The sequence below is a fragment of the Mus musculus genome, chromosome 8, assembly GCF_000001635.26.
Source record: "Mus musculus strain C57BL/6J chromosome 8, GRCm38.p6 C57BL/6J".
NCBI classification, from domain to species: domain Eukaryota; kingdom Metazoa; phylum Chordata; class Mammalia; order Rodentia; family Muridae; genus Mus; species Mus musculus.
In genome coordinates, this window is record NC_000074.6 from 123,839,393 (window position 1) to 123,865,240 (window position 25,848).

At 47.8% G+C, this 25,848-nt stretch overlaps 1 protein-coding gene, 2 long non-coding RNA genes and 1 pseudogene across 5 annotated transcripts; 2 read left to right on the plus strand and 2 right to left on the minus strand.

Moving 5' to 3' along the window:
* Positions 1–580: 580 nt before the first annotated feature.
* On the minus strand, positions 581–20,817 carry Ccsap (centriole, cilia and spindle associated protein). Of its 3 annotated transcripts, NM_028536.1 has the most exons (4): positions 20,441–20,817; positions 19,703–20,057; positions 5,788–6,053; positions 1,452–3,126 (listed from the first exon to the last, which is right to left on the minus strand). In NM_028536.1, the coding sequence occupies exons 2-4, from the start codon at positions 20,016–20,018 to the stop codon at positions 2,950–2,952; spliced, it is 759 nt and encodes a 252-aa protein (NP_082812.1). In that variant the 5' UTR covers positions 20,019–20,057; positions 20,441–20,817; the 3' UTR covers positions 1,452–2,949. The 3 variants fall into 3 exon arrangements, 2 of the variants coding, with proteins under 2 accessions (NP_001366218.1, NP_082812.1); NR_166592.1 differs by lacking the exons at positions 19,703–20,057; positions 20,441–20,817 and adding an exon at positions 19,304–19,483 and having other exon boundaries at positions 581–3,126; NM_001379289.1 differs by lacking the exon at positions 20,441–20,817 and having other exon boundaries at positions 581–3,126; positions 19,703–20,076.
* Gm4342 lies at positions 14,406–14,850 on the plus strand (annotated as a pseudogene).
* On the plus strand, positions 20,063–21,106 carry Gm9901. Its single transcript, XR_388182.4, has 2 exons — positions 20,063–20,242; positions 20,478–21,106. It is a non-coding gene; the product is annotated as a predicted gene 9901 (long non-coding RNA).
* Positions 21,107–23,392: 2,286 nt separating this feature from the next.
* Positions 23,393–25,149, minus strand: Gm36896. Its single transcript, XR_388184.2, has 3 exons — positions 25,129–25,149; positions 24,022–24,205; positions 23,393–23,604 (listed from the first exon to the last, which is right to left on the minus strand). It is a non-coding gene; the product is annotated as a predicted gene, 36896 (long non-coding RNA).
* Positions 25,150–25,848: the final 699 nt, after the last annotated feature.

The window sequence follows — 25,848 nt, forward strand, 5'->3', positions numbered from 1 at the left end:
ACTGGCTTAATCCAGAAAGTAGATCATGCAGCTATCCTGGTTTTCTTGAGGAGTTAACTTACCAGGAAAGCAAACTCTCACCCTCGCCTGCACTGGGCCTCCTGCTTGCTCCTCTCCAATTAATATTTCCGGTGTCCTCTGTGTCAGGAAGTCCTGTTCCATTTGCAAAGTCTTTTAAAGATGTTTTTATCGCTGCTTTGTCTCCTGCCATGTGGAGACCCCAATGCCTCCTGCGTGCCAAGCAAACACCTATCTCACCCTTGCTCGCTCTCCTCTCTTGCCATTTAGTCTCGCTCTTGTGAGGTTAGCACAGACCTTTGAATTAGCAGGCAACCCTCAGTGAGACACAACTGCAAAGATGTTGCCTAGCAGCTGAAACGGGCATGTGCCGCTGCACTGTGAACAGGTAAGATGCCTAAGGTTACTTGCAAAAGTGTATAAACGTGTTAGGAACTCTCGGGGTAGGGAGAAGAAGCGGGCACAAGACCAACCCAAGTGCTCAGACATCCTCTAAACGCACAGTGTAAGAATACATTTCTATTTTCTTCTCATTCTCGTCATTGTAGCCAAGCTGGGCATCTTTAGTTCAATATTCTGTTTAATTCTCAAGTAAAAGTAGCACAGAAAATGAAAACGCTTACAGAAAACGGTTTTAATTAAGACCTTAAAATCAGGTTTTTAAAAAAGACTTGTATGTCGTTTATTTTAAATATGACTGGATTCTCAAACATTTTCAGATGTTTCCAGCATAGAAGTTAATTTTAAATTATTTCACTGCTCCTAGAATAGGAAAAAGTTAAAATCAATTAATTAAAATTCTCATAGGTTCAAAAAGTAATCACCGTCTTTTTTAAAGGAGAAAATTTGAACCCTAAACATTAGGGACTCAGGTGTGGGGAGTCACCACTAATTCATACTGACTTTATTTGCGAGGTATGAACATTGAATGTTCTCCAAAGTCCTGATCGTTTGTGCTCTGTGTAAAAAGAATGCGGCACATGCCTTTCATCCCAGTGCTTGGGAGGCAGAGGCAAGCGGATCTCTGAGTTCGAGGCCAGCCTGGTCTACAGAGTTCCAGGACAGCCAGGGCTACACAGACAAACCCTGTTCTGAGAAGGGGAGGGGCGGGTAATTTGGTAAAGACACCACCAGGCATCTCAGCACACCCCGGCCTGCACTTCTACACACGTATGCAAAAGGATGCACATCTGTTTTCTGAGCAAGTCTGATGGCCAGGGTTGGGGGGGGTCCTGTGTCCCTCCCCCACCTGTCTTTCTGAGATTGCCGGGTGCTGTTTGACGATGTAGGGAATGCAGGCTTTCAAGGCATGGCTTTACAAAGAGTGATTCTCAACAACCTGGGCTACTGTGCCAATCACCCTGATTACGCAACATTTGGGGACTATGTAGTTAACACAGTTATCACTAGCAAGGCTGTATTTGGACAACATGTAGAACTTACTCTTTAATTAAATATACACCTCAGAGGGAGGGCTCTGTACATGAATGGGGACTGTACAAAACTAGGCAAATATTTTAAAAGTGGTTTTTTTTTTTAGAAAAAAAAAATTCTTTAGTGTGCATTTTCAAAGCTTGATACAGTTTTCAGATGACATCGTGTGACAGTCTCACGTGGAATGAAGTCAGTCTGCATTCTAGAAATTATCATACTCAAGAACCCAAAGTAAAAATATCACGGGAATGCTCAGCCACACACCCAACACTGGGTCTTACCCAGCAGGCTCAGAAGCTGCGTGGGTGCAGGCAAAAGAGCTCCCCATCTCTCCAGAAGAACACGGTGCTCATCCTTCTGGGAGTCTCTTCTGCACGGCGGCCAAGGCACCCATCTCACGGAAACACGTGTTCTTTAAAACCTCTTTTTTAAAACCCTGACAGTGGTTCCCTATTAAAGGAAGAACGAACATTACCATCAGGCCAGCACCTGCCCGAAATTCTCCCACAGTATGGCAGCAAAGATCATCGGGCCAGCGATCAAGCAGCCAGGTTTTCAACCTAGACCATCAGCACTGTGCACAAAGCCGTCATTAAGTTCTGTAAAAGGAGGGCATGATGCAGGCAAGGACACCCTAACGGTGTCTGCTGGTCCCATCCCCACAGGCCAAACAAACCCAGTTCATTAAATGTCACTGCAGATTACAACTTCTCAATATCTTCATCCGCTATCTCTCTTAGAAGAGAGGAATGGCGGTCAGACTTAAGCAGCCAACTGCAGTTAAAGGAAAGTGACTCAAAAGAAACGTCATCGTTGCTCTGAACATGCTCTCTGCGTGTCGCTCACTGGAATGTTCCAGAACTATTAAACTATGCATTAAATGAACGTCTAAGGGATGACTTAGGGAGAAAAGGTGACCCTCGCTCTGGCCAGAAAATCCTGAAGTCTCACTGTCTATATGAAGACGAGATGAAACAAAACCTATCAAGTGTAATCGGTCCGCAGCCGCCAAAGCTCTGGCTTTTCAGAACAGCCCGGATCTCCATACCTGCCTTCCTTGGCTCCGTGCATGGCGAACTGCACGGTGAGTCCTGAACAGTGGACAGGACACCCTGCCAGCTGTGGAATGTGGAGCTGATGAAAAAGAGCAGCTCTGACTGGACTACAGGAGGGGTGGGTGGGAAGCGCCTAGAGCCGGTTAAAGGCACTCGGTGTGGGTATCTCCAAAGAGCAAAATCTTTACAATAAAAACTCTTACAAGAATATCAAGACTTGGGGACTTGTCTTCATAAACAAGCCAGCATCTATGGCTTCCATGGTCTGTCCCACTACTAAGGCAGGTGACCAACCATCATGAGAGCAAAACCATCTCTTGGAATTTCCTAAGGGGGAGGGGCTTGCAGGAACAGTTGGTTTCTTCCACCCGTGTGTGGTCTCAGTTGCCAGTCTTTGTTTTCCTTTTCTTGTGTGAACACTCGAAAGAGGATGGCCCCGGGGCTACGCCCTCGCTGAGTAGCACCGCATATACTCTGTCAGCCATGGGTTCTCGGCAGACGCCGGCTTTACCCTCTGGTTCTTTTCCACGTCCACCGAGTGAGCCCGCTGCCTCTGGGCAGCCAGCTTCCTTTTCTCCACCTGTCTTCTATTCTTGGCTCGAAGTGCTGATTCATGAATCTACAGAAAGGTCAAAAATAAAGGTAGTAGCTAAGTGGGTTAGAGCTGATTTTTAAGAATATCTAACTAAAAGTCTGGGGATATGGCTTGTCGCAACCTAGCACACAGGAAGTCCTGGGTTCTATTCCCAGGCATGGTGGCGCACACCTGTAACCCCAGCACTTGGGAGGTAGAACCAAGAGCCTTGGAAATCTCAGCGCCAGCCTGAGGTACAGGAGACCCTGTCTTATGTTGCCAGTCTGATTCCCTGAAGTAAGGAGTCAAGCCCCACCAGTCTATGGCATCAATGCTTGCTTCGAGGTGTAAACTGTCCCATCGCCACCCATTACCAACAACAGCAAAGCTGAGCAACAGAAAATTACATTTGCTCTTGCAAAGGACCCGAGTTCAATTCCCAGAACCCAAGCTGGGTGGCTCACAACTGTCTATAACTCTAGCCCCAAGGAGCTCTGATACCTCTGGCCTCCGGGGGCACCACTGCACTCATGGATGCAGACCCACATAGACACATGACAAAAAACAAAAAATATCTGTTAAGAGGTAAAAGTTTACATAGAGGGCTGGAGAGATGGCTCAGTGGTTACGAGCACTGACTGCTCTTCCAGAGGTTCTAAGTTCAAATCCCAGCAACCACATGGTGACTCACAACCATCTGTAATGAGATCTGATGCCCTCTTCTGGTGTGTCTGAAGACAGCTGCAGTGTACTATGTACATAATAAATATTAAAAAAAAAAAGTTTAGATAGAAATGGTAACCAGCTAACTTGCATCTAATCTAGGACTAGCTTGGGAAAACTCTTGTTTTTAGGGTTGGTTTGTTTTTTTATTTATTTATTGAGACAGGATCTCTCGTGTAGCTCTGTCTGGCCTGGTACTCACTACATAGATGAGACTGGCTATAAACATCAGGGATCCTTCTGCTCTGCTTCAAAAGCAATGAGATGATATGGGTACCACCACACCAAGCTCTAGAAAACTGTAGGCACTCCTAGACGTTAAGCAGGTCAAAGAGTTAGTTAGTTATCTAGCATGCTTTAAAATACTACACTAAGAATGTGGAGGACAGGGCCGGAGAGATGGCTCAGGGGTTAAGAGCACTGACTGCTCTTTGGAAGGTCTTGAGTTCAAATCCCAGGAGTCACATGGTGGCTCACAACCACCCGTAATGAGACCTGGTGCGTCTGAAGACAGTTACAGTGTACTTAGATATAATAATAAATAAATCTTTAGGCTGGAGCAAGCAGGCTCGACCAGAGGGAGCAGAGAGGTCCTGAATTCAAATTCCCAGCAACCACATGATGGCTCACAACCATCAGTACAGCTACAGTGTACTCACATACATAAAATAAATAAATAAATCTTTTTTTTAAAAAAAGATTTGTTTATTTATTATATGTGAATACACTGTAGCTCTCTTCAGACACACCAGAAGAGGGCATCAGATCCCATTACAGATGATTGTGAGCCACCATGTGGTTGCTGGGATTTGAAGTCAGGACCTTTGGAAGAGCAATCGGAGCTCTTAACCACTGAGCCATCTTTCCAGCCCCTAAGTAAATCTTTTTTTGAAAAAGAATGTGGAGTACTGCCAGGTACGGCCATACAAGCCTGTAAAATCCCCAAAGTTGGCAAGAGAATCAGGATTCCAAGGTCATCCTCAGCCTGTCTCTCGTTTGTATATGTGTATGAGTGTGAGTGTGTGTGTGTGTATGAGTGTGTGTGTGTGTATGAGTGTATGAGTGTGTGTATGAGTGTGTGTGTATGAGTGTGTGTGTATGAGTGTGTGTGTGTATGAGTGTGTGTGTGTGTATGAGTGTGTGTGTATGAGTGTGTGTGTGTGTGTATGAGTGTGTGTGTGTGTATGAGTGTGTGTATGAGTGTGTGTGTGTGTGTATGAGAGTGTGTGTGTAACATGTCAAGGGAGTTTATTAAAATGGTCCCAGGGACTCATGAGAATCCTCTGTTAACAGCTCCCTTGTCTCAGATTCCACCTCAGATAAACAACATCTGCCACCAACATGCTACTCCGGGAACTCGCCTGGCATCCCAGGGAAACCAAGTCTGTCGTTCCTCTTCCTGCCTGTTCTTAAAGGCGTCCCTGGCATTCAGCTGGTGCTTACACAGTATTGTTTCATGGCTACCACTAAAGGTTCTCGTGTCTAAGATGTCTCAGGCCTTGAGAGAATGATAAACCAAGGCCGAGCTAGTGGCTGGAGCTCGGGGGAAGAAAACACAATGACTGACAACTAGGAAAGCATCAGGCTGAATCTCGTCTGAAGGGAAAACAGAAGTCCCTAGTAGACGCCAAGTCGTCAGAGGAGCTGAGGAGAAAGCCTTGGTTAAGGACACCAGGCTACGAAAGCTGAGGGAATCTGATGCCTCCCCAGGGGATAACTCCTGCTCCCATTATCCCTGTGGCCCAGACCACAGAACTCATACACCACAATGACAGCTACCTCTTCCTGTCATCAGACCTTAGCCCTGGCTGTAGCCCCAGTTAACCAAAGTCCACTCCATCTTTCTAGGACCAGAGACCCCTTCTTTTGGCTTCCATGGACTCCCACATAACCCAAGGACTTCCAGTGGCGCTGGGCACCGTAGCCATAGGAGAAATGCCCCCAAGGCAGCTCAGGGCTAGTCTGGCCCCGTTCAAGGCACACCTCGTGCACAGAGGCTGACGCGCAGACGTTGTGTGTCTTCTGGCTTCCCATGTCCATCTGTCTCTCTCCCCAGCCATAAAGAGCAAACGGGTGCTTGTTCTCTTTTATCTTGCTCGTCGATCTCTGTGGGCTTCTGGTGGCTTTCTTACTTCCTCTGGCACATAAGGCACTAGGCTGTTGCCGCGGTCCAGGGCCACTGGGTGCCCCATCAGTCTCTTTTGTCTTGTGTTCTTCGGGTTTCTCTTCCGTGTCCTTTTTTGGTGGTGCTTTTGGAAAAAAAAAAGGGACAAGATGAGATGGAAAAACTTTAAAGTTCAAGTTCATATATATATATACACATACATACATATATATATATATATATATATATATACACACACACACATACATATATACATATATATGACTTAAGTTGAAAAATAATGTTTCATCAAGTCAGTCACATGTTTAACTCTACAGGTTTTACTTAAACCAGCTATGGAAACAAATTACCAGCATTAAACCAAAACTATTCCAAAGCACCCGTGATGCCCATCCACAGGAGTCACCATCGCTATCCAAATGAGCAGCGTTTCCGTAGCAGGAGCTCCCTCCACAGGCCCCTGAGGGCTTCTCTATTGGATGCTTCCTTTGCGGACAGACTAGGCTGTCCTTACTGGGCAGCTGCTGAAGACTGGCTTCTAAGTCACTCCCTGGAGTTTGACCCTTATGCCTCTGTTTCGATGTACACTGAGGAAGCCCTCCTTATCTGTGCCTACAAGGAGGTGGCTGTCCAACTGAGTCCAAGGACTCTTGTCACACAACAGAATGTGGTCACCACAGCCACTCAAGTGTACCCTTTACAGCATCCCCAGAGACATTGAAACAGGAGCGACCTCATGAGCCAGGGCCACAGCGTTGGGCTTGGGTATGTAATATCCTCGGAGGCTCATGGGTTTGAACACCTGATCCCCACTGGGGGTATTGCTTTAGGAGGCTGGGGAGTCTCTGGGAGGTGGAGTCTTGATGGAAGAGGTGAGTCACCACAGAATGAGTATTATGGGTTGTAGCCCAATCCCAGTTTTGACCTGATTTCTGTTTCCTGAACCATCAAGCTATAAGCAAGCAGCTTCACCCTAGCCGCCGCCGCCGCCGCCACCGCTGCAGGGAACTCTGTACCTTCCCTACCCTTTCCAAGAACCGAGACCCTTCCTCCCTTCAGATGCTTCAGTGATGAGAGAGGGAAATGGCGGGTATGGTGGGAGGGGGCATTGAATGATGTCAGCAGACCTGGGGAGTGGAGGGTACTTGGGGGGGGGTGGTATATATGTGGTTGCCCAACCTGAGGTCAACATCAGGTATTTAGGAACATTCCAGAATGTCCAGATTTCCCTTACCTACCTTTTGACATTTTAATACCACCGTCCTTTATAAGACATGATTTGTGCATAAATCCTTCCTGAGCCTGTTTCCTTCCCTCCTACACACACACACACACACACACACACACACACACGCACACGCTGGAACACGAGCTCCATGGGAGTGAGTCACCCACTGCTCAAGCATGGTATACATCCCCTCCTCCATCAGCTGCTGCAGAGCTTGGGTCTTCTTGACTGCTACACAGACTGCTGGAACAAAGCTGGGTCGCCTCAGAGAACAGCCCCGATGCCCCGATGCCCCGATGCCCTTGGCTGGGCATGTGTTCCGTACGCCTTTACAGGAGAGTGTTCCCGGTGTGGGCGATCCAGACGGTACGCCTGACTGTAGGAAACCTTCACATCTGCCTTAGCTTCGGCCTGAGCTCTAACAACCCATTCCTTTGACTGAACATCTTAAGTATCACGTGACACAAGCCACACCTGGGGTCTGACACCAACACCCTAGGCCGTCCCTGCGGGGAGCTTCCGGGGAGAGGAACACCAGGTTCCACTTACTGACGTCCACACACTGCCTGAGTACACTTCTGCACGCTGGACCCTTACCCTTCCTCCCTTCAGTATAGGATGACGCAAAGTGGGAACCGCAAAGTCAAAGCAAAGAGAAAGAGTAGCCTGGGACAGGACCTGTGAGGTCAAATCTGGAGAACAAGGGAGTGTGTGTCACCTGAGTTCTGAATCTCTTCACCTCCTCTCCTCCAGATCTCCCAGGAAAGCCGGGAGAGAACAATAATGCCTTTCTGTGAGGGAAAAGCTTATGCTGACCAGAGAGAGACTCAGAGAGGGACCGTCCTCTGAAAGGGAAGAGGGGATGTGAGAAGCTCTAAGGACAAGTACACACACAGTCGACAGATACAGGCCGGGAGCAGGAGGCACCAGGGGAACAAAGCCTTTCTGTGCCAACCTTGGATTGGAGGTTGGGGGTGATGATACCTTAGAAATCATGGGTAATTGTGGGGGATTTTAAGCTCAGGAATGATGTGGCCTGGTCTATATTTTAGGATGGGTTGGTTAAAAGAATAGGGCCAAATGCCTGCCAGGAAAGCAGACTGCAGACCAGGGTAAACAGACATGCTGGCACCGTGATGCCACTGGGGTGGGGTGGAGGTAGGGCAGGGGAGCCTGACTGGTCTCCATGGATGTTCTAAGCAGATGGTCCTTCCAATCTATGAACCCGAGGTATCCTAGGCATGAAGGAAGGATGGAACAGCCAGACAAGCTGCTGGTAGACACCCACAGGCACCTTGAGAGAGAAGCTGGGACCAGGGTCAGAGTACACAGGACTGCCCAGGAGAAACGTGGAGCAGGAAGTCAAAAGGGCACTGTTGGATCCCCAGGACACTTATTTAATGAGAGAGAGAGAGAGAGAGAGAGAGAGAGAGTGTGTATGTGTGTGTGAGTCAGTCCAAGAGCAAATGAAGGCTGTCTAGGAAAGTAAAAAGAAACCAGAAGAAAACCTGAGGAAGTGCCATATTCCACAGCAAAGTCAGTGTACTGGGACTGAACCCTGTAGCTTACCCATGAGGCTCTGGGGTGGGGGGACACTCAGGTCAGGGGTCAAGCCAAGTGCAGAGCAGTGAATCAACCCTTTTTTACCGTAGGACCCCAAATAGCTCAGTGAAGTACAAAAGCCACTGCCCACCTAGGGTAGGGACCTAGGAACCTAGACAGAACCCCAGAGTCCAAATGACTCCTACAAATAATTTTCACACAGCATTACCAGAGTACCACAGCGTGTCACAGAAGATAGCCCAGCACCCAGGAAGAGAAAACAATGCAGAGACAGCCAGCTGGCGCCATAGACTTAAGAACTTAAATTATCACCTACAGACTGTGAAATAATGGTGCTCGCACTCTGTGCTTAAGAAAAAAAAAAAAAAAAAGCAAAAAACAAACGATGCTTGAAAATTATTCCCAGCAGGAGACAAAAGATGGACAAAAACAGAAGAAATGAGATAAAACGTATCACTGTGATTTTGATATTTATAAAACTCTCAAAATCGTGCCTGGCACATGGTAATTAGATTTAAGTATATGCTTTTAGGATCCTCTTTGAAAGAATGATGTTCAAAATGAGGATGTTTTCAGGCAAACAAAAGCAGTATTCCCCACACGATACAGGGTAGGGTTGCAATGCTTTTCTCACCAACCAAGGGGACGGTCAAATTAAAATAAATCCAGGCTGGAGCTGCCCAGTGCAATAGCCTGCAGCCACGCGTGGCTATCAAAAAACAAACTCTAGAAAACTAAAAGTAAGTAAGATGACTGTGCTTCTCTGTTAGGCACGTCACGCGTGGGTCAGCCATCCAGTAACGCCATGGCAGCTGCTCTATAGGGAATGCGCCCGTCACCACCGAGCAGTTTTGAAGAGTCAGGTTGTAAGGGGGGAAGCAGAATGCAGTCGCGTAGAGAGAGCTGGAGCATTCCCATCAAGCAGATGTGGAGCATACATGAGCTTTTCACAGCCAAAGCCGTAATAGGGACTCTTCCCTCGTTTCCAGAACTGGACTTCCATAAAATGAAATTACAACGAACATATTCTCACAACCATTAGGGAAATGAAGCTACAAACACAGACACAACTTTCAAATCCCTTTCACTTTTGAGCTGAGTTTTAGGCCAGCTTGGTACATGATAATCACATATAACTATATGCTCTTAAAATCCTATTTGAACAAATATTTATAGAGTAAAGCCCAACCTCAAAACAGCAACAATAAGAATTTCCATTTTGGATCATCATCACACACAGATAGAAGAAATGGCTCAGGGGGTAAAGAACACTTGCTGTGTGAGCCTGAGGCCCTGAGTTCAGATCCAGCACACACGTGTTGTGGATGGACCTGATGCTGTTTGTATGTTGACACTAATTCCACTCTCCTGGGAGGGGCTGCGGACAAGGAGTGAGTCATCCTCAGGTGACTTCTTGTGAACCAATCCCCTAATGAATAAAGGAGCCAACCACTGGGTGAGTAGGTGGGACTTCCAGGTTGGACAGGAAGCAGGAAAGAGTTAGGTCTTTTTGGATAGAGATAGAGTGAGGACAACAAGATGTAGCTACAAGTGTCTCCTGGTTTCAATGGCGGATCCGTTAGGATTTGCCACCTGAGGATTTAGATGTAATAAGGCTTTCCAGGTTAGGATTTTAGTTGTTGCACCCAGCGACTGAGTTACTGTTGTTTCTGAACTAAGTTTATGTTGTGTTTTCCTTCATGCGGCACCTCATCTGGGTTCAAGAGAGAAAGGTATGGCATCAAAGCATGGGTTTGTCAGATGTGCCACAAAAGTCATGGGGAATTTGAAGCATGGGGCTGGCGTGGTAACGACCCACCAGTGGGAACCTAGTGAGCTGGGTGGAAAGATTTTGCAGCTCTGAGTCAGAATCTCCATGAGATAAAAACATGTTGGCCATTGCCCGCCAGTGCATGGCCAGCCAGGCCACTGGGGCAGAGAGTTGCTGATGCAAGCACAGGAATGTGCCTTTTTTTAAAAAAAAAATATTTCCCCGCAGCACACACGTGAGGAGTCTGGTACACACTGCTCCCGTAACTCAGCCCTGGGGCAGGGATGAAGAAGAAAAGGACCTCTGTCTGCAGCTCACCGGCGCCCAGCCTAGCTCCAAGTTCAGTGGGATGCAGACGGAAAAAACACACCAAGTAGTTAGCACCCCACACTGTGCGTTTCAAAGTTAAAGTGGTAAACTTTGTTTTCTATGTATTTTACCACACGTTATTATAATCCCACTTGGGAGATGGAAGCAATCGAGGTCAAGGTCACCTCAGCAGGATACTAAATTTGAGGCCAACCTGGGTCAGGAGGTAGCAGGTGACTGTAATCCCAGGGAGGTTGGTGGAGGACCTTTAGTTCAAGGTCAGTTTGGGCTATGTAGTAAGAGCCTCTCTTAAAAAACAAAATCAGTGTATGGTGGCTTTAATCCCAGCACTTGGAGGCAGAGGCAGGGGGATCTCTGAGAGTTCATGGGCAGCCTGGTCTACAGAGTGAGTTCTAGGACAGCCAGGTATATGTAGAGACCCTGTCTAAAAATTCCAAGAGAAAAAAAAGCAAACAACAAAACCAGTCAGGCATGGTGGTGGTAAGCCTTTATCCAAACACTCAAGAGACAGAGGCAGGAGGATCTCCGTGAGTTTGAGGCCAGCCTGGCCACATAGTGAGTTCTAACCTATCCAGAAGTACATGCTATGACTCCCAAGAAAAGAATCCACATAGATAAAAGTTCTTTTGGCACAAAAACAAAAAACAAAACTAATAGAAGTTAGTTTGGTAAAAACAAAAAACTAAACAGATTCACAAACCTCTCACAAGCCTATTCAAGAAATGGGCCAGACATTGTGGTGTCTATCTTTAATCCTAGCACTCCAGAGGCAGGTTCATCTCTGTGAGCTCAAGGTTAGCCTGGTCTAGCTAGGGATACACAGAAAAACCCCATTTCTAGATAGATGAAGGAAAGAATGGATGAATAATTGAAGCAGAGGCTGGAGAAATGGCTCAGCAGTTAAGAGCATTTTCTGCTCTTGGAGAGGACCTGTCTTCCACCACCAAATCAGGTAGCTCCTGCGATTCCATCTCCATGAAATCCTATTTCCTGTCCTCCATAGGCAGCCGCATGCACGTGTGCGTAATACACACACATACATATGCACATAAGTAAATAATAATAAAGCAGCGGGCTCTGTTTAAATGAATGCTTCAATCTCTTCCTCCACAAAGTCCCACTCAGTAAAGGCCAGAAGGCACAATGACAAAGGCCAGGGGAATCATTGGTACCACAGAAAACATTCAATAAAATATGGAGAGAAGCAGGTAAGACAGAAACACAGACTCAGGTCAGCCAGAGGAGGCCAACTGCCTGGAAAGCAGCCTAAGGCAAAAGCTGAGCCCCAAAAGGGTCCACTAGGCACAGCATTCTCAAGGCCAGGGCAAGAAGGCCATTGGACTTCTTTCCAAAGGCCCAGCACCAGCCAGCCCCCACCCCAAACCCTTCTGAAAAGCAATAGACTCATCTACTAAGAACTGGGTTAGGGCACCCCAACTCCACACTTGAGCAGACTGCTGTAACTTCCAAGGAAAGCAAGCTGAGAGGGAAAGATACTGTCTGGCCCACGGAGAAACTGGAAAGGAGGGGCCCTCCATCAAGCTCCGTTTTATTGCCTGCTGTCCCAAAGACCATCTGCACGCTATAAGGAGGGCCCAGCATAGGAGGACGCTTGGCAAGTGTTGATATAGCAACAGCTTAGCTGGTCTCTCAGCAGAAGCCAATGATAATACCTATCAGACAAGGTGTGCCAGCCTTGGAAAGGGCCTACCAGGCTTCAGGAGCGCTGCTGATTTTGGCTGGATTTCATATTTGCAGCAGTGGATAATCTTTTCATAGTCGTCCCTCTCCCCCTCCCCATCCCCCCCCCCCCCCCCCCCCGTTGTCCAGGCACTCACAATGTAGACCAGGCTTGCTCTGACCTCACAGAGATCCACCTGTCTCTAGTGCTGGGAACAAAGGTATGCAACACCACTGTCCAGCCTTTTTCTTTCGTTCTACCCAAAGTGCCTAACCTCTCCTCCCTGAATGCCAGAGTACTGGCTAAAGATGAAGAAGCACAGGGTCCTGGACCTGGGATGCCAGCACAGCGGAAGCCAGAGTGATGCCTTCCTAACAGGACAGGAGGCCTCAGCACACAGAGAGCCTCCTCTATAGCTTTCATCCTGGGCTCCAAGCATGTGGCAGATTGGCTGGCTCCCCTGGGGCAAGAAGAGAGGCACCAACTGGGAAGGACACCCAGGGGACTCCCAGAGGATAAGTTTTAAATGCCCCAGAAAATACCCATGTCTGTCTCTCTCGTGCAGCCAATAGACAAGCCAATAAACCACTCGGGACACCACATCTGGGTCCCTCAGAGCACTTTCAGGCCCCAGCATTAAATATGAGCAGATAGGTCAGGAGTGGCCATCTGGTTACCCCTCCCACCATTGTGTGTGTGTGTGTGTGTGTGTGTGTGTGTGTGTGTGCATGTATGTGTATGGATATTAGAGCAAAACTTGCAGGGGCTGGTGAGATGGCTCAGTGGGTAAGAGCACCCGACTGCTCTTCCGAAGGTCCAGAGTTCAAATCCCAGCAACCACATGGTGGCTCACAACCATCCGTAACGAGATCTGACTCCCTCTTCTGGAGTGTCTGAAGACAGCTACAATGTACTTACATATAATAAATAAATAAATCTTTAAAAAAAAAAAAAACTTGCAGAAGTTGGTTTATTCCTTCTACCATGTGGGACCCAGGAATCGAACTCAGATTATCAGGCTTGGCAGCAATCGCCTTTCTGCACTGAGCCATCTCACTAACCCATGAGTACATATTTTAGCAAAAAAGACATGGAGATGGAAGCAGTATTTTACACCTGCAATACCAGCTAGCCAGGTTAAAGCAGAATGAAGAGTTCAAGGTCAATAGGAGAAGTTGTATTGATGGCTCAGCCAATAAGAGCACCGGCTCTTCTTCCAAAGGACCCAGGTTCCATTCCCAGCAGCCATATAGTGACTCACAAGTGTCTGTAACTCCAATCCCAGGAGATCTGATGCCCTCTTCTGGCTTCCCTGGAGACCATATCTATGCAGGAAAAGCACTCATATACATATTTTTTTTTCTTTTTACCCAGACAGGGTCTCACTACATAGCCTTGGCTGTCCTGGAACTCATTATGTAAACCAGGCCGACCTGGAACTCAGAGAGATCTACCTGCCTTTGCCTCCTGAGTGCTGGAATGAAAGGCTTGCACCACCACATCGGGTGATAAAATAAAATTCTGAATTTTAAAATGTTAGAAGTTTGATCCCAGAGGCAGATCTGTAATCCTAGTACTCAGAAATCTCAGGCAGGAGATTTTCTATAGTGTGAAATCGGTCTGGGCTACACTATAAAAACCCTGCTTCGATGAAAAGAGAAAAGAAGGGGGAGAAGAAAAGGATAGTGAACCATGAAGCAGAGGAAATGCCTTTAAATGGTGTTAGGAAATCTTGACTTGAAAGAAGCTTCCATGTTCAAAAAGCCCAGTACAGTGAACGAAGGAAGGCAGAAAGGCACCACAGTCTCTTGAGTCTGCCTAGGTGAAAAAGAACCTTCTGAAAGCTTCTGCCTCCCACCAAAAAAATAAAATAAAATAAATAAAAATGCAGAGACAACTCTCGAACCAGGTGGCTTCAGCCGTGAACAATGCTGAAATGGCCAAGATTAAGGCTCGGGACCTGCGCGGCAAGAAGAAGGAGGAGCTGTTGAAACAACTGGACGATCTGAAGGTGGAATTGTCCCAGCTACGGGTCGCCAAAGTGACAGGCGGCCGCGTCCAAGCTCTCCAAGATACGAGTCGTTCGCAAGTCTATCGCCCGAGTCCTCACTGTTATTAACCAGACTCAAAAAGAAAACCTCAGGAAATTCTACAAGGGCAAGAAATACAAGCCCCTAGACCTGTGACCCAAGAAGACTAGAGCCATGCGCCACCGGCTCACCAAGCACGAGGAGAAGCTGAAGACCAAGAAGCAGCAGCAGAAGGAGCGACTGTATCCTCTGCGCAAGTATGCAGTCAAGGCCTGAGATGACAACGACAATAAAGTGAGAGACTGACTGGCAAAAAAATAAAAAATAAAAAAAATTTTAAAAAGCTGAGACAAGAGGTAGAAAGAACAAGGAGTAGGCATGAGTAGGAAGTGGGGAAGGATTACTTTCCTAATTTTTGAACAGGTTGTTTTTAAAATAGTGTGCTTGTAAATTTCATCAAAAATAAAATGTAGTTGAAAAGTGCAGCTGTGGAATAAGGAAGTGGAGATGGACTAACAGGCAGGCAGCCCCTCATCTTATCTGCAGTAGACCAGCAATGACAGTTGTGTAGCATCGAGAAGCTGGGTTAAATTTCCCAGTATCCCAAAAATAAATCTGGAGGTTGCCTTCACCAGTTTTAAAAGCAAAACTGTAGTGAGAATTTTAGTTTCCTTTTAAAAAAAAAAAGGAAAGAAGGGAGGGAGAGAGAGAGAGAGAGAGAGAGAGAAGAGAGAGAGAGAGAGAGAGAGAGTTAATGCTATGTGAATATATTTTTGTTTTAATCCCAGGTGTGGGAAAAGAGCCCGCTTCACAGCAGGTGATTATGATTTGCCTCATGCACTAGCAGGGGTGTGATTTTTGCCAGCTGCAGACAGTTTAATTCTGAGGACTCTGGAGAAGGTATAAATGAGTGCGCCCTTAAAGAGCCTGGGGCAGCTGCTTCTCCTCTGCTGCTCCTGATTGCTGTTAGTCAAGTGGTTGTGAGCAAAGAGATGGGAAGAGACACTGGAGATAACCTGATAATGAAGACTGGACTTACCCAAGGAACCCAATGTCCCTAATCAGCAGGAAGTTGTCTAACGAGGTCTAATTTTCCCCTCCAACTCTTTCTCTTCTACCTAGTGTTCTGGTGTTGGAAGGGATTGGAATGAAATTAGGGTCAGAAGGGTGGTAGATAATAGAACCCAATAAAGTAGCCGCCCCCCGCCCCGCCCGCCCAAATAAGGCAACACAGGACAGCTAGAAAAGTACAGAATTCCTACTAACAAAGCACTTCCGCCTCCAGCATGGCGGGTGGAGCTTACAAAGCACTTTTCAGAGCCTTTTCTCAAATAAGAGAAGGAAGCCAACAGATCTCAATCATTTGAAAAAAAAAAAGTCTCCAGAGAGCAATACAGAATTATAAACAAAAAGAAACAAAAACAAAGAGGAAGGGGAGGAGATACAGTCCCCTAAACACACAAAGAGAAACAAAACTCTCTAATAACATCTCTTACAAGAAAAGATACAGTGTACCCACCGCAAGAACCTTCTGTGATCCCAGCTGTGGAGGATTCGGAGTTGAAGCCCCTTAGGCTACTTAGGAAAACTGTTTCCAAAACCGGGAAAACAATAAACTAGATACTTTTCCCATTTTGAAACAAAGTCTCATGTATACAGCTGACCGGTATCTCACTTCTGTCCTCAACTCAGCCTAAGTGCTGGAATTACAAGCATGCACCACCACGTTTGTGCTGAGGATGGAACCCAGGGCTTCACACATGTAAACAAGCACTCAGTCCACTGAGCTGCCAGGGTTTGAGATGACGCCAATGCTCAACTTGATTTCAGCATCACTCACTATATACATACACGTCACACAGTAAACTATAAATGTGTGTAACTTTTATTTAATAACTCTGCTTAATTTCAAAAAGAAGAAGAAGAAGAGGAGGAGGAGGAGGCTGGAGGGTCAGTGGCACAGCACTTTCCTAGTATATACGAAGTCTTGAGTTCCATTTCCAGCACCATAAAATTAACTCTCACCCCCCCCAAGAAGAAATAAGTGAAATAAAATAAAAATAATTCAATAAGACTTCTCAGAATTAAAGATAACTTTGGGGGGGCTGGAGAGATGGCCCATCAGTTAAGAACACAAGATGCACTTCCAGAGGACCCAGGTTCTATTCCAAGCACCCACACGGAGGCTCACACCCTCCAGTTCCAAGGGATACGACACTCTCTTCTGGTCTCTGAGAGTACTGCATGCACATGGTACATGGACACATATACAAACAAAACACCCATACACATAAAATAGAAAAAGAAAAAAAAATTAGAGAGTTTGGTGTAGGGACTTGCAAATGACCTATATCAATCCCTAAGAGTCAGGACAGACAAAAGATTCTAGCAGCCCCCCCCCCCGGGGGGAGGCAGTTATAAGTACAGATCAAGGGTCAGAGCTCTCAGAGATGGGGCAATGGCTCCAGATGTCTTAGAAACAAAGAGATGTCATCACAACCTCAAAAATTACGAGGGTTGTTTTTCCTCAAAATGCAACTTTTCATCCTTTCTTAAGCTGAGAGATGACCTCTACCAATGCGGGGGTGAGTCAAAACATGGCAGTCGCTCCCACCTATCAGGGAAAAGCTGGAAGTGCCTGATGCAATGCCAAGGACCCTCTTTAGACAACAATGTCAAGCCTGCCACAGGGCAGCAGGCAGGCCAGACAGAAGTAGGTCAGTGGCCCCAGGGGATGAGTAAAGGTGGGTGTGATGATGAACCACTGTACTTGGCTACATTGTGAGAGAGAGAAAAGGGACCCAGAGGAGCAAAGTGGGTCAGCCTGGAGCACCCATCCAGTTTCCATGGGCCCCATATCACACAGAATACGACAGCTATGAAGACTGTGTAGAAACGAGTGTGTCTGTATTAGGAGAACAGAAATAAAGCCAAGGTAAAACTGGGGGTGGGGTGGGGTGGGGGCAGCCATAAAAGTATATAGAAGTAAATACCAGCCAAGTGTACTACTCAGGAAACTGGGGCGGGAAGATGGCTTAAGCCCAGGAGTTTGAGGCCAACCTGGGCAAAACAGTAAGCCCTGGTCCCAAAAAAAGAATACAAATAAAAAGTGTCTGTTATAATACCAGCTACAGCCGGGCATGGTGGCGCATGCCTTTAATCCCAGCACTTGGGAGGCAGAGGTAGGCAGATTTCTGAGTTCGAGGCCAGCCTGGTCTACAGAGTGAGTTCCAGGACAGCCAGGGCTATACAGAGAAACCCTGTCTCAAAAAATAAAATAAAAAAATAAATAAATAAATAAATAAAATAAAATAAAATAAAAATAATACCAGCCACCCATTCAAGAGACTGAAACAGAGGATCATACATTTGAGGCCAGCCTGGGCTACAGAGGAAATTCAAGATTGTGGCTTAAGAGTGTGGCTTAGTTTTGTTTGAGACCCTGTCTCAAAACAAAAGATACAAAGGGAGCTGGGAATGGGGTTCAGTGGGAGAGCATTTGCCTAGCATACCCAACGTCTTGAATTCAATCTTCAGTACCCCAAAAAGGAAAATGGAAAAAGCAGAGGAGCGGGAAGCAGGTTACCTAACAAGTAGACAGCTGCTGGGGGGAGGGGGAGCACCATGTCATTCGTTTCATGGAGACACAAGATTCCTCATGTGAAAGTCCTTGCACCTGGGCAGTGGTGGCACACACTGAATCTCAGCCCTCAAGAGGCAATGGCAGGTGGACCAGTTCAGGGCCAGCCTAGTGTACACAGTGAGTTCCAGAACTGTCACATCTACACAGAGAAACTCTGAAAAACAAAGACTTGAAAAACAAAACAAAACAAACAAACAAAAACCCTTTCAGTGAAAATAAGGCAAATGTATTTTAGAGCAATGTGAATCAGTGGCTCACCAGTCTAGCATTATAATGCATCTGTCAGGAACATTTCTCACATTGACACTGGCCCGCAGGAGCCAGCAAAAGAGCTGCGGATGGAGAATCCCGAAAGCGGGACACATCTATTTTCCCTAATGCCTACACACCAAAAATTTTAGCAGGAATTTTGCAAATCTTTGGGGAGGGCTCTGTATCTCCATGGAAACCCAAATAATCATGAACTCGGCACGAAGCCCACTAAAGTGCTGTCAGGTTTTCATATGGAACACACAGATAGATAGCAGGTAACCTCTTCAAACCACAGTGGGAAAGGAAAAGCAGGTTTGCTCGTCCCAATAAAAAAAAACCTCACAGTTAGCAAGGGCTCAGTTTTCATATTAATACCTGGGAGACATGCTCACCGCCCCCACCACCTTCTGCCACTTTCCCTAATTTCTAACCACATCACTGAAGCATCAGAATGGTCGTCATAAGCGACCAGATGACACAAGGCGGCCCAGCCATGCAAGAACTGAGAATAGGCAAACATAGTAACCAAGAGCAGGGAAATCCGACCCTTTCAGACTCCGACCATGGATCCCAAGCTCCCATGGCTTTGTTTACAAAACTGAGATTAAAAACAAAGGGCCCATCATATGACTTTGAAGGTCGAATGAGAAAATACATATTCCTAGACCAGTCACTGAGAAATAACTTTTTCACCACTGGACTCTCAGAAGAGTTCAGAGAGGTGGCTGGCAACCATAGTGATCTACAGTTGTACTGAAGTACTGCCCTGAGTCCAGGCAAACCCCAGGGCTCTCTGCTGACAGCCCCACTCCGCAACGGCGGGAAAGTGGCTCACAGCGTATACAAAGAGGGGTTCGTCCACAAACAAACGCATACCATTCTTCAGAGACAGCGAGACCAGGCCTTCAAGGCGTTCACACTGACAACCATGACCCCATTATGACAGCTCGGGCGTTCTTAACTTCAGTCGGTCATCTTTGGAATGAAAAGCTCCTCTCGCCAAACAGGATGCGCAGAAACAAACAGATCCGCCATCTGGTGGATCGAGGGCTCACTGAGCGGGCCACTGCCTGCGACCAAGGACCCCAACCAGGGTCATATGAGTTGGAGGTCATAAAGGGCTCCGCCAAGAGTCACCAAATTAGGGAAACCTGGGGTGGGAAGGTGGAAATGCGGCCCGCACCTTCCCCGCTTAGTTCAGCAAGCGGATTCTGTCAACCCCAATTAAACCAAAACAGGAAGCGCTGAGAACGGAGCAACGCGCTGTGCCCGTACCTGGTAACACTGTGTCCTGCTCCTCCGCGTCCCGCAGCTCCGCGCCGCGCTCCCCCACCGGCTGCTCCTCCTCCCGCGCGGAGGGCGCCGAGGGCTCCCCTAACGCGCCCCTGGGGGCCGGACTGGGTGAAGCCGAGCTGTCCGAGGGGCTGTCCGGGCCCCAGGCGTCCCAGAGCCAGGGCGCGTGCGCTTGCTCCAGCAGCCGGCGGCCCAGGCGGTAGCGCAGCAGCTCGCGGTAGCACGGCGCGTATTCGTCCCAGCGCGGCTCCCGATAGCGCTTCATATACTCGCTCTTCACCCCGCTGCCCGGGGACATGGTGCCGCGCGCCGCCGACTGCCTGCTCCGCGCTGCCGCCTACGGGTGCGACGGACTCAGAGGCGCGGCCCGCCGCGCGGTTCAAACCCGGAGCCCCGCCCGGACTGGAGGGCGGAGGCTGGGGCAAGGAGGGGCGGAGAGGGGGCGGGTCTGTGACGGGTGTTTCTGGGAGAGGGCGTTCCTAGCGGGGGCGGAGTTCCGGGCTGGGAAGGCCCCTAGTTCAGGTAATAGCGGGGGCGGGGTTTCAGGAGGGATTCCAGGCGACGCGACCTATCTAGATGGAATGATAGGTGGTCACCAGGGGTCTGCTCCACTCGGTAGAGGTGGAGACCACCGGACTCAAGGTGACGGGACAGGGGATCTTAGGTCCCCAGACACCCTCCTGGGCGAGGAGTCGGGGACTCTAGGAGCAGCGTCCTTACCTCCTGCCTGTTCTATCCTCCGCTCTCCGGAGGTCAGCTGAGATCGTGGCGCAGCAGCTATAGCGCGAACAGCGTTTCTCCTTGCGCGTCCTCCACCAAGATGTCGCCGATGGAGCGGTGGCTCCGCGGTCCTACAGCAGCCGGAGACGAAGGCGCCGCCCTAGCCTGAAGCCTGCACCTCCCCGCGCGCCCGCCGGGCCCCCGCCCGCTCCTGCGCCCGCGCCTGGGGCGCTGCTGTGAACCCCCAGCTCGTTCGCCCACTCGCTACTGGGGGCCTCGCGAGGAGGCTTCAGCTCTAGATGCAACCTGAGCAACCAACACCTAGCCGAGGACCAAATCCTGTGTCCCGATTCCTTCCTCTTTTCACAACGCCCGGGTTCTCAGGCCTTAGTGATTTTTTTATTGTTGTTGTTAATGATGTTGTTGATGTTGCTATTTTAATACATTTCCCTCCTCTGCCCCCTTTTTGAGACAAATCTCATGTTACCAAGGCTGGTCTAGAACTCATTCCAGAGCCCAAGCTGGTCTTGAACTCCTGATCCTTCTCCGCCAACCTCACAAGTGCTGGAATTAGCAGGTATGAGCCGCCTCACCTGCCCTTGCCTTTTATAACTTACTAGAGGCCAACTTTTGTAAAAATAAATAAATAAAATAAAATAAAGCCTAGGGCCTGCTCAAGGACCTGGTGCAAATGTTTGGCTTGGGCTCTAATGGACAGGGTCGCAGGGTTGTTACTGTTGCAATCCTGCTCTACAGATGGCTTTTGTAAAAGGAAGCATTGATGCAATCGCTGCAGAAAGATTTGAAAGGACAGGCATCCAGGAAGGATCACACTAAAAAAAAAAAGAAAGAAAGAAAAAGAAGGAAGGAAGGAGGAAGGAAGGAAGGAAGGAAGGAAGGAAGGAAGGAAGAAAAAAAAGTAGGTCCCAGCGGGATGTTTCCAGGAAGCAGATCACTTTGGGATTTCTGCAGTTCAGTTGAACTATTCCCATGTGTCTACACCTGCCTGGACCCGTTCTGAACATAGGACGCTAAGGCTGAAGGGTGTTCACAGCCTAGGTGGCTGCTCTGAGAACCTGAACTGATTAGTCTGATGGTACTGTTTCTGGAGGAGACAGAAATGACCACAGCCGCTGCTGAGATTCCCACAGAGGCCAGGCCCCTTCCCCTCCCCGTCAACAAACCTCGGGACCTCCTCACTGCGTTCCCTTCTATTGAAGCTGGCCAGGTTGATCTTTGGCTTTAGCAATCAAAAGTTTATAAACATTTAGAGACTAGACATGGAGGCACACCAGTAATCCTAGTACTTCTGCAGTCTCTGAGGCTGCATAAGGCCTTGTCTCAAGAGCCAGGTAACGAGATTCTGAATAGTGTGGAAGGAATCTTGATGTACTGTGACCTGAGAAATCAGGGCTAAGGTTAGAGCAGTTCAGCCTTTGCTGTCTGACTGTAAAATTCAGTGGGTGGGGTTATACATGGTACCTGCCCATAACACAGCTCTCTAGATCTGAGCCAGCCTGAGGGCCATACTGAAGCCTTGCCTAAAAAAAAGGAAGGAAGGAAGGAAGGAAGGAAGGAGAGAGAAAGAGAGAGAGAGAGAAAGGAAGGAAGGAAGGAAGGAAGGAAGGAAGGAAGGAAGGAAGGAAGGAAGGAAGGAGAGAGAGAGAGGAAGGAAGGAAGGAAGGAAGGAAGGAAGGAAGGAAGGAAGGAGAGAGAGGGAGGAAGGAAAGAAGGAGAGAGAGGAAGGAAGGAAGGAAGGAGAGAGAGAGAGAAAGGAAGGAGAGAGAGGAAGGAAGGAAGAGAGAGGAAGGAAGGAAGGAGAGAGAGAGGAAGGAAGGAAGGGGAGGGAGGGAGGAAGGAAGGAAGGAGAGAGAAAGAGAGAGAGAGAAAGGAAGGAAGGAGAAAGAGAGAGGAAGGAAGGAAGGAAGGAAGGAAGGAAGGAAGGAAGGAAGGAAACTAGGCATGCAGTCTCATGGTAGAGCACTTGCTTACCATGATTCAAGGGAGGAACAAGTCCCATCCGCCGCTGATTCAGATTGTCACCCTGAGCAGGGTCACAGCCTGCCACTGCAGAAGCAGTGACTGAAGGTTACAGTGTAAGACAAATATGCGTGCACTCTCAAGAGGGCTCTAAGGCTCAGTATCAAACTTTATATAAATAAAATCAGAATAGTCATTCCTAACCTCGCTCGTGTCCGGTTTCCATCTTGAGTTGTATTTCTCTCAGCCCTTGGGAGGGGCTGTCTGACTTGAACCAGCTTGGCAAACCTAGTAAGACCCTATCTCAAAGTTAACAACAACAGAAGTATGATTTTCATTATTTGGGGGAATTGCTTTTTTTTTTTTTTCCTTGAAACAGTTTCTGGTCTGGTTTGGAACTCCCTGTGTAGACAAGGCTGGTCTCAAATTGATGGGCAATCCTCCTGAGAGCATGTGAGAGGCAGAAGCGGGTGGAGCTCTGTGAATTTGAGGCCAACTTAGTCTACATAATGAATTTAAGGACATTCAGGACTATATAGAGAGACCCTGTCTCAGAAAATATATTTAAGATATATATATATTTTTTTAAAAGTTTAATGTACACGGGCATTGCCTGTACGAATGCCTGTGCACCCCATGGATGCCTGGTGCCTGCAGAGGCCAGAAGTGGACATTGGAGCAACAAAAGACTGTAAGCCACCTCGTGGGTGCTAGGAGTAGAACCTGGGGCCTCTAGAAGAACAGGTAGTAGTACTCTTTTATTTTATAAAAGATATTTTATTTATTTATTTATTTATTTATTTAATGTATATGAGTGCTCTACTGTACACCTTCATGCCAGAAGAGGGCATTTGGATCACATTACAGACGGTTGTGAGCTATCGTGTGGTTTCTGGGGATTGAATTCTGGAAGAGCAGTCAGTGCTCTTAACCGCTGAGCCACCTCTCCAGTCCCAGTTAGTACTCTTAACGACTGAGCCATCTCTGTCACCACAAAAACAAACAAACAAACAAACAAAAAACACCTGAGAAAATAACCCAGAAGGAAGGATTTCTTTGACTCACAGGTTCACAAGTTCGAGTCCATGGATGCTTGGCTCCATGGTTTCTGGGTGTGTGCTGAGGCAGACCATCACGGTGGGGAGTACATGGTAGAGCAGGGCTTTTCATCTTCTGGTTGACCACTGGCAGAGGAAGCAAGAGAGAACTTTAAGGTCACACCTCCAGTGACCAGCCTCCTCCAGCCACCTTCCATCTTCCCAAGTGTCCACCACTGCCGGAAGTCATCAAGCTGTGTATGAATCCACCTGTGGATAAACCCCAGTGTATGGGATCCACTCACCTCCCAGAGCGCTGCCTCTAAAAACTGCAACACGGCAGCCCAAGCCTTCAGCACGTGAGCCTTTGAGGGCCCTCCTATCCAAACCTATCCAATGCTTTCTGGTTCAAAGATAGCTCAGCCCAGGATCTTAGTCAGTGTCCTTGGGGCTCTGCTTCCCTGTCAGGGACTTCCTTCACACATTTGCAGAGCGACCCTATCTATCTACGACACAATGTCCTACTACCCCCCACCCCACTCTGCCCCCTTCATCCCTCATCACCTTGGTTGGGACTGATGAGTCAAGCTGGGACATCGCAGTCCACAAGCATCAAGCCTTCTTCATCGTGCAGACCCAAAGGAAGGGCTTGTAACCTGGCTGGGCCCAGCTGAGCTATGGCATTGTCAGGGTCTCCTAGTCCCCAGTACCTGAGGAGTTGGCTGAGCTCTCAGATTGACCCAGGCAGCTGAATGAAAGCAAAGATCTTTGGGAATGGAGAGTTAGCTCAGCAGTAAGAACACTTGCTGCTCTTGCAGAGGCCAGTGTTAGATTCCCAGCACCCGGCAGGCAGCTCACAGCTGTCTGTAACTCCAATCCCAGGGGATCCAACATCCTCTCCTGACCTCCTCAAACAGCAGGCATGCGTGTAGTGCACATGTATACTTGCAGACAAAGCACTCGTATACATAAAAATAATAAAATAAATGAATCTAAAAAAAAATAAAGAATTTTTAAAGTCCTCAATGACAGCTCAGAGGTAATTGGCTGGCCCCTTCCTTGGCTATCTACAGCAGACACAGTAGAAACACAGTGCGGAGAGTGAAGCTCAGGACAGAGTCTGTGGCTCTGGGTTATCCCGATACCCTTATTTCTCCAGGAAAAATCAAGCTTTGAAATGGAAGCACATAGGAAGTCAGAGTCGGAATCTTCCCCTTCCGGCATGACCTGGACTCCTGGATATGCAACAGCCACAGATCCAACAGTGCCTGCATGCTGCCTCTCTGCATGCTGTCTCTCTGCATGCTGCCTCTGCATGCTGTCTCTGCATGCTGCCTCTGCAGCTCACCACTCCCCCATAGGGGCTTTTGAGGCTCAAAGGGAAAACTGCCAGCAACCTTCACTCCCCCAGGCTGAGAGGCACAGATGTTCTATGTGGAGCCAAACTCAGGCTCTGAGTAGACCCTGCCTCTTCTCGCCTGAGACGCCTCAGTTGGGGACTGATGCCCCCAGAGACCCTACGCCTCTGCTCTCCACAGCCTCCAGTCTCTTATCAGCCATGACACTCTTCCACTTTTCTCCTCTGCCCTGCCTCCTCTCTTCCTCCCTTGTGCCTGCCCTCCCTTCTCTCAGTCCCCCCTCTCCTTTTACCCTCCCCCATTCCATTTCTACCTCTCTCTTTGCCTCCTCTCCTCCAAAGCCTCGAAGCCTAATGCCTCTGCCTCCCGCTAACCATTTCCCCCATACCCCACTCTTAGATCCATGTAACAAAGAAACAAAAATGTCCCCAATTACTTTGACTGCTAGATAATAAGCTGTCAAATGAAGAAGAACAGTGTGATTACCATGGCAATTTATCAGAACACAAAATTCTGTGTGCAGCCTCATTTTGGCTGCACTTGAAACACCTGCTTTGAGAACGTGCCCAGATAAAGTTTCACTGCCGTCTTCTGTAATATAGACTGCTGCTGCTGCTGCTGCTGATGATGATGATGGTGGTGCTGGTGATGATGATGCTGGTGGTGCTGGTGATGCTGATATTGGTAGTACTGATGCTGATGATACTGGTACTGATGCTGATAATGCTGCTGCTTATGGTGGTGCTGATGATGCTGGTACTGATATTGATAATCCTGGTGCCGATACTTAGCTTGCTCCTCTTATCTTGCATTTCCTTTTTTCTTTTTTCTTATTTTTAACTGAAAATTGGGTTTTATACATGCAACATATTTTGATCATGTTCCCTCTCTCAAAAAGAAAGAAACAAAAAAAGCAGAAAAGCAAGAAACAAAACCTCCTCAAAAACAGAAAAATAAGAATCAAAAGGAAAAAGCAAAAGACCATTAAGATAAAATATAAAATGTCAGAACAAAGCAAAACGAAACAAAAAGT